This window comes from Zosterops lateralis (assembly GCF_965231275.1).
Source record: "Zosterops lateralis genome assembly, chromosome: 2".
NCBI classification, from domain to species: Eukaryota; Metazoa; Chordata; class Aves; order Passeriformes; family Zosteropidae; genus Zosterops; species Zosterops lateralis.
Genome location: NC_139763.1, coordinates 69,702,845 through 69,711,863, shown reverse-complemented (window position 1 = coordinate 69,711,863; position 9,019 = coordinate 69,702,845). Strand labels below are relative to the sequence as shown.

Genomic DNA, 9,019 nt, shown 5'->3' with positions numbered 1-9,019 from the left:
GTCATAGCCATTTCCCATCTAAGTCTGTATTACTTGGGTGGTCAGCATTTTGGAAAAGTCTTTCACACTTCTGCCTTTTTAAAGAAAAAGGCTTGTGTCACTACAGTTTCTTATTTAGCAACCACACTGCAAAGTAGTAGGAAAAGCCCCTTCCCAAGATTCATTTTGGTAATGAGCACATAATGGTGTTATCTCAGTTCCCAACACCTCAAGGGGTATGTGTGTGCTCTTTGCTATCAGTAAATGAAGACTGCAAAAACTCACAGTACTCACAGCTCCTGTGAGACACACCAAAGGGTGTGACACGGCTGCACATTTCCAACTGCTCATGCTCACATTTCTCTTCAACTGAGAAAAGACTTCCAGGCCACTTACGAAGTGAAAGGAAAACAAATATTGAAGTGATAAATCCCATTAGCATTTTTCAGGAGACTTTGTGCCCCTCCTTTTTGTTAAACAAGTAAAATAGAGTCCTTACTTAATTTCCAGATTAAGAAGTACTATTAAAAGCAGTTCAGACCCAATTACAACCCTTGAAACACCACTGAAATGCACTACAATATTCTTTTATTTAGTTTACAGAAGTGTCTATCAGTACAGGTTGCAGAAAGAAAATGTTTAGTGCTATTTACAATTTGTTTTAAAACTCTGCTCTATACAAATTTAATTCTGATCAGTATGAACAATATTTTTGTAAATCTACTGCATATAAAGCATTTCATCAAAGCAGTAACAATGAATAAAATAACCTGTTTACATTTGAATGATGCCAATCATTCGGAAAAAAACGATTACACAGAACATCTGTAAGAGTTGTGGACACTTAAGTACAGAACACAATGTCAACCTGTGACTCAGATTTTTAAAGGCTAAAGCTATTTATATGGAATATTGTTCTATTATACTACACGCCAATCTATATTTAACTTCTATAGTTATGTATTTTATAAGATTTTTATTAAATATATTCTACACATATTTGTAATTTCACCCAGGAAGAATTCCTCCCCAGTGAAAAAATATAAAATCTTTAATATTTTTTAATTTTTATTTATTTTTATTTTTTACAGGTTTAGATGAAACTAGCTCATGCTTTAGTGCTGTGCAAATTTCTTTAGCATATCAACATTTAAATTATTGATATGAAATAAAAGAATGGCATCCTTTTCAATTATGTATGCCTTCAAAAATCAGCTTCTGATTTTAATACCATTGCAAGCACTAATACCAAATGCAGATTACATAAAGAAACAGAACTAGTACTATGGCAGAGGTTTTTCTTTTTGCTTTTTAAATTTTAATAATTCTTTTGAAATCTCTAATGAGTAAGCATGACACTGGAGTCTAAGGTACAGATGAGAAAAATGACCGAAAAACACCAATTGCCAATATTCAAATACATAAAATTGATTAGTAAATGATGTTTTCTAACGTTTATGCACAATAATAAAAGCCTATGAACTACAGGAAACTACCCCTCCCATATTAAGGCTAGGAAATGCACTCTCTGCACTTGTTTGTGCTGTCTGAATAAGCACTCAACTAACACACGATTGGAGTGCACACAGTAACAAAAAAATCAGTTTCATCAGCCCTCTACAGAGTGCTTTTAAATTACAGGCACATAGTATTTTTTCTTTGTTGCAGTGAAAATATATATAGTTAGACTTGGTTTAGTTAGTATTCTGTGCCAGTTTGGCCACCGAGGTTGACTTAGGTAGAATTGACTTAACAGTTTTTCCTTTGATTTGGCCATAAGTGAGATTTGTTTTAATTAGTAATATACTATTTTCCAGTGTTGCATTATACATTGTGGATTACTAGATGTCTCAAATATTGTTAGAGATTGTTGATGAGAAATATACTGTCAACCATATTTAGTGCAAATTGCATCTAGAAAGCTTGACTGGTTAGGTCCGGTTAATGCAGATTTTTGTGGTAGCAAAAAGATTCCTGCTATGGAAAAGAACACAAACCTTTCTGGAGATTGAATTCTTTCAAAAAGTGATGCACAGTAAGATTATTCAACAAACAAAAAGGAAGAATTGAAAAAAATAAAACAATTAAAGTGTTCATAGATCTTTCGCTTTTTTAAAAAAAGAAAGACTAATGAGACAGTGTTCATGTATTATTTCAGTTCCATGGATTTACAGACAGGCTCTTCCTACAGGTGTTTGAAGCAAGGTAGGGCCTCTTCTATTCCAGCAGCATGAAAGACAAAGACTATATTACATCACACTTAGCAGGTAAAGCTAACAGGGTTTACAGGATTACACAGCAATTGCTTTCTCCAGTTTTTTCACGGTTCCTTTGACCTGCAAAGAAAACAGAAGTTTTACTTACATTCCATTTCTAAAGCAATGAGTCTGTTTTGTGTGAGACTATGCTTAATAAAAGTCTGTTCTTAATTATTTCTAGAAAGAAAATATTTAATTTTATACACATGCATACATAACTGAAAAATAAATCAGGAGTAGCTTTCACAATAAAAACAAACTTTTAAGAACTGAGTAAGTTTCTGCACTATATAAAAATGCTAAACCAGAAAGCTTATTATTCCTTAGTTTTCTACAAACATGTACAAAAGCATTCCATTATCTTCTTCACAAAAAAGTACAAGGACTTGACTTTTCTCTACTATGAAATACTCAAAAAGCCCGTAAGACACCTGACCACTTTGCCATGTACTCAAGTAAGAAACTCCTCTAGTGCCCAGCCTACCTTGAGAGTTTGGTTCTGGCAGTGTCTCTCTAGCCACCAAATGCATCACTGTTGTTTTGCCAAAAGGAAGTTTTAATGCTGGAAAAAGAGGAAAGGGAGAGTTATTAATGCATTATATCAGCCCTTTTATCTCCAAAATACCCAACTGAAACAAACTATAATTGGATTAGCACCTGTTCAAAAATTCATACTGTTAGGTTTGAACTCTTACTGTTGAAGTTTGATAAATCAGGGACTCAGGGCATGACAATAGTCACTTAGAACACTTAAAGACAATGTACTCCTTCAGAAAACTTAGCCTTCCTCTTTTGAGTAAAAAGTGAAGTGGGCTTTCATGCCAAGACTCAGGTGTTAAGCACTCTTTAATGACAAGGATGCAAAAAAGTTGCTAATGCAGCCACCAAATAGTTATTCGTGAGATATCAAAACACTGGGCCTCTACTGCAAAACAGATTTTCCTAAAACAAATTTTGATCCCTGATACTGATTTTTTGAAATACAAAATGTCTGCATCTTGCCTTTTAAGACTAATCTGTAACATCAGCTGCATGTGAAAAATATCAAATTTAAAGTAGTAGTTCGCATAATGCTGCCTTTGTAAGCTTTAGCAACACAAAATTTTTAAAAAAATAGTGCCTTCCACAATTCATTCTGCTTGTGTCTGAAGGTAAAAAGATAATTTAAGTATACAAATACACTGTATACATAGAGTATCTTCTTTGATTGTTTTTCTGAGAAATAGAAGGCAAAGATGGTCTAACTTCTGTACTTCCCAACTTACAGTGGAAAAAAAAGTCGGTGATAAATTTAACAAGAATTGAATCCTTAATACACAAAAAAACCTGATTTGAGTAGACTTTGTCCTATTAAACTCAAGTTCCAGCCTTTATTTTCACATACAGTGAAATGACATTTTAAGTGAATAAATGAATAAGGAATGGCCAAAAACCTGAAGGCAGATTTTGAAGTGCTTCACCTGAAGTGAAGCAAAAAATGCCTCTCTACTTTACTCATTACAGCACAGATTAAAGATTCACTAATAAAAAGCCTCACAACAACACCGCTATTAAACCATGTTTGTTGCCTACATGTTTATTTTAAAAAATGCAAATTATGATTAAAACACAGTTTCAAACACAGGTCTAAGCACACAAAGGGATCCGGAGCTCCACAAGATTCTTTGATGCAGCTGTACTTTGGGAAAAGCCATCTCTATGGAAAGGCAAATCTGAAAGTTGCTTAGTTTACTTGAAGTACTGCCTGTGTCTGCAACTAGAAGCTATTGATAGCTTGAAATCTGACAAAGATTATGTAGTTTGGGTACTTGATACCATGATACAACTGAAAACTCTAACTGACTGTTCATATGTTCTTTGCAAACTCCATGGAAAAGGACTGTCTTCAAAACATGAACTCTTGAATTACAAAATAATCACATTAGAAACATCTTTCAAAATACCAACACAGGTCTGGAGACTTGATTAGTGAGTTGTGGATATTAACTACTTACAGTAATCAAGTAGAACTATGCTAATATTTATATTAACTAATTTCTAGCTAGAAATTTCCAGCTTCTTGCTTGGAGCACCATGACAGCATCTGAGCAGCTAATCTAAGCTCAGTAATCCTTTCTTGCTCTTTTCTTTGTGCTCTCACTTTATCCAAAATTGTATTTAATAGCTTTCCCAACTGTTCAATTCCTTTGTTTTTCCATATTTTCTGTTGTCAGAACTTACTTTTCACCCCCTTTTGGACTGTGGATGGCACATGGCGGGTTGACTTCCCTTCCACAGTAAATAAGGAAGCAAATGCTGCTGATTATCATTATCTACCAAGAAATTAAGAACTGTTGATTATGTATTACTTCCCTAATTAATATTATTTGAAATGCAAACTGCAGAACAAATATTTAGCCAAAGGATTAAATTTCCTGTTGGAAGCTGAGCAACAGACTTTGCCTTGCTAGCCAACTCCCCAGCCCTCTGCACAGGCAGGACACTACAAAACACTGTGGCTCAAGCACTGCAGGCAAAAGCAGTGCAGCTTTACAGAGGTGTCTGCTCTACACTGCTTCCAATGCCATTGGCTCTGCTGCTCTTGTAGAGACAGGCCATTCAGAGGAGGTATCAAAAGGGATGAATTCTTGAAAATAAAGTTTTTCACTCAAAAGCACTTTTTCCTATCAAATTCTCATTTTTGAGGCATCTTAAGTTTATAGGAGTCTCAAATTCATAAGCCACTACACGGACATGTAAGGTAAAAGTGAATAAAAATGGACTCCAGTTAAAAAAAGAAAACAGCAACTGTTTCCTTGGAAACTTCTGTTTCACTGGATGATAAGGTGATTTTCAGGAGGTCCAAACTCCAGTCAGTATTTCCTAATCACCTAAAGCAAATATAACACTAAGTGCTATAACTCAAAGAAAACTGCAGCTAGAAAAGCTTAATGAAAGTGTATTATGATAGTATAAGAAACATAATATAAATATTGTGTTTAGCAAGAAACCTCCCCCCTCCACCCACTATTTTAAAGGTAACTAGTTCACTTAAGGTTACCTCTAATGAACAACACAAACTGAAGTAAGAGCCTTTCAGGCTGTTTCATGAATTCCTGTCCTGTTCCCCTTTCAGCTGTGTAATCTTACTCCTGATAACTTCATTAGTGCTAAAGTTAAGCCAATGTTTTAGAGATTCTGTTTCTTAAAACAATACAGCAACAAAAATATTTTTGAAAAACACTAATATACATGTAAGATCCTTGGGGTAAAACATGATGATTAAATCGCAACGCATGAATGATTAAGAATGAACTAAAATGCCCTGAACCCAAGGAAGTGTTCAAAATTCATAAGCCTAAGTTAATGCAAGAGTCAGCAGCATGCAGCTATTATCTTTCAGCTTAACTCATTAAATAATATATTATATATATTAAACAAATATTCAACATTTTTTCAGATTTAGACAAATGTCACTAAAGGGAAAAAAAAATGCTGGTGGTAAAGAGCAACACTCAGATGAATGGCAAAGTAAATCCCAGTTAACTATCCTTGCCTGGAAATGTAGGGTAAGACTAGCATCTTTAATTGCAGAGATGATCCAAGACTTAATATTTGTCTTTCAACTCTACTCCAACTGCTACTAGCTGCACTCACTGTCACCTGGTAAAAATACAAATTAAAGAGTAAATAAAAAATTCAGAGTTCTTCCAGCTGAGCTTACAATGATCTTGTTTGTATATATAGAAGCATTAAATATTTATATATGTGGAGAGTAAATCCATAGGTACATCACTAGGCAACACTGGGAGTGGTAGAAAGTGAATCAATAGCTATATCATCCCAGTCAATTCTTCATGGAACATCACCATAAGCAATCCAGAAATATTATTTTCAGATTCTTCATAACTTCAAAAACAATTAATTGGTGATTTTGTATTATATTATATTCTCCTTTCTGTACTGCATTCAGGTACCAAACCATAAATAATTTGAACATACAAAGTACAAGCATTAATTTGTTTTAAAATGCACAGAATGGAGAGTCTCATATTGTTTAGTCCTTGATACAGCTAATATTCCCATTAGCAAATGCTACCTACAAAAGGAGAGATGACTTAACAAATGTGTCACATCTCTATCAAGGGTTCCCACCAAAATGCGTAATTGTGGGGAAACAGTTGCCACGAGGGGGCACAGTTGAATTGCATTTCCTTAGCAAACGAAGTGAAGCCATTTACTGTTGTTTTCCAATAACTATGCAATTGTATCCCTGGGAGAGCACTGGACAGCAAGAATGCTTCCCCTCATTCTCATTCATAGGGTGTCTTCCTGCATTGCACTAAGATTTAAAGTATTGTTTGACCAATTATCATAAAGTTTATTAAGCATTTTAAATATACTTCAGATATTTATTAAGTAGCTTGTCCTGCAAATGCAGTGTAAGAGAGGTGGAACAAAATATTCCATTTAGAAAGACAACAAATAAAAGCAGCAGCACTACAGCCTCTTTGTGTGAGAGGAGACTTGACTTAGCAGGTGGTACCTCACAAAGTTAACAACTCATAGTAACAAGATGGAAAAATCCGCAATAAAGTACAATGTCACTCTATGCATAACAAAACAGTTTAAAGCAGGCCATCCTGTGATCTTGAACAGTAAATCCGTATTCACAGAACTGTAAATATCCCCTTTGCCTAACTGTAACATGTATAATAAAAATTATTTTCATACCTCCTAATGTCACATTGCCATGAAGAAACCTCCCTTGATAAATAAGCCGCAAGATATTTGGACTGCTGACTTGTTCTTCTTCCCAATCTGAAGAGAGAGAGAATTTCCACAGTTAGATTGTAATAAAAACATCTTTTGTTATTTCTCTCACCTTTACGCAGGAAGAAAATCGGGAACAGGACTCTTTTGCATAAAACACTAAAGAGAGAACATAGGCTGAAGGTATAGGAGGACAATTCAAGGCCAGCACTCCTGAAGTCTATTCTTGAATTTATTATTTGACACTGGGCATTGAAACAGGTAATTTTATGTCTGCAAGTATAAATATTACTGATGTCACAGACTGCAGGATATATTTAGTACATACACAAGCCCTAAAATATTTCATACATGCAAATTGCTTCCTGATTCTTGATATCCAGGCCATTCTGAAGTTTCCCAAGCCATACTTCTAACTGACTGACTGGGGCTGTTCTCCAGCAAGGGGAAGCTGCCACACACAGAGCGAGTGCGCATGTGATGGGTCACTTGAAACAGGACTCTGAGAAAAAGCTCCGGAGGCAGCTCAGCGCCGTTCGATGATGGCCAGATCCAGCCAGTTCCATGTCTGGAGGGGGCAGTGACCTGAGCAGCCCCCGACCGCCACCGCAGAGCAGCAACAGAGGCTCTCTCAGAGCAGACACTCACCAATACATTTTAAGGAGCTTCTCAAAGGCCCATCCGTGAATGTTTTTAGGTGGCAAACAGTGGTTCAAAAAAACCCCAAGCATTCGTTTTCCTATAATGCTTAAGCTATCATAAATAAATTATAAGCTTAAATAGTCTTTTCCTACTCTTTTTCCATTCCCTGTCACAATGTGAAGAACAAATAAATATGCACTTTGCTTTCAGAACAAGTATCACAAAGCCTTGAAATGTTGAATTTAAATGGTCTCTCTAGGAATACAGTGTCTTCTGTTTCTTAGATGACCAGATATCTGGCAACAGTTGTTCACAAATGTTCTCTCTCTCTGTTTTTGTAGTGTTTATACAGCAAAATGAATATTCAGCAAGGGATCAGGACAAGCCACAGAAACCAACCTGTTCACTGGGAACATACAATTAACATACAGGCAATAGCAACTGGCACCACAAAAGGAGAAGAACTGAAAAGGGTAGAAGGGGAAGCATTTCAAACAAAAGCCACAGCTGCAGAGTGTACTGAGAGGCATCTAGTGCAAAAAGCAAGCAGGCAGAGACTGGGCAGCACGAGCCATCTCAGCCCAAGACCACAGGGAACAAGGCTGGTACCAGCAGCAGAACCTCCAACACTCCCAGCTGCTCCCATGTGCCTGGGTTATAAGATTAGATCAAATCAGGCAACCGAAGCTATTTGAATTTCAAGTATTTCCACTTAGGGTCTGATTCAATTGTCTTGCAACTCAAGCACATGCCTGTTCTGCTGTGCTGTGAAGTGGGCTACATCAAGGATCTGAATTATCACACTGCTACCATAACAGTTTTGTTTTGGTTTCTTTTACTCCATACAGCCTGAACTCCACTATACTGTGGTTGTAAAGAGGAGAATTTCAGCCAGTTGACAGTGCCATAATGATGTAAAACCACAACCAAAAGAAGACAGACTAGATTTTTGGCACAGGTATTTTCTCACTGTTAAGCTGCCAAGTTACCCATCCTTTTAATTTCTGCTTCTTGGCTGGAAGTCTGAAACATTTCTTTCTGACATGAATTCAAATTTTAATTTCCACCGATGACTAAATGAGCCAAGGACTCACTGAACCTACCTTTTTCTTTTTTTTTTTTTTTTTTTTTAAGTTCTGATAATTGCTGTACAAGAAAGAAGTTAATATTATTGAGAAGAAAATGGGGAGGGGAAGAAGAAAACAGGTAACCTATCTAGATTATATGCATTTAAATAAATTTGGCATTTTCTACTGCAAGTCAAGAGATCCTTAATTAACAACTATATTGCCAAAAGAGGTGGGGCAATGTTTGCCTTAATCCTGCCAGCATGTGATAGAGGTTATTTCATTCCTTTTTTTCCCTACAAGATCATGACAAGTCAAAAT

General features: G+C 35.9%; 1 protein-coding gene across 1 annotated transcript in view; it reads right to left on the bottom strand.

Moving 5' to 3' along the window:
* Positions 1-545: 545 nt before the first annotated feature.
* Positions 546-9,019, bottom strand: part of UBL3 (ubiquitin like 3) — a 55,635-nt gene continuing 47,161 nt past the window's right edge. The window contains exons 3-5 of the mRNA XM_083854966.1: positions 6,951-7,037; positions 2,722-2,799; positions 546-2,315 (exon numbers count right to left, since the gene is read on the bottom strand). Of these exons, the coding sequence (XP_083711092.1) occupies positions 2,263-2,315; positions 2,722-2,799; positions 6,951-7,037 (218 nt within the window). The 3' untranslated portion in view covers positions 546-2,262. The remainder of the gene's footprint in view (positions 2,316-2,721; positions 2,800-6,950; positions 7,038-9,019) is intronic.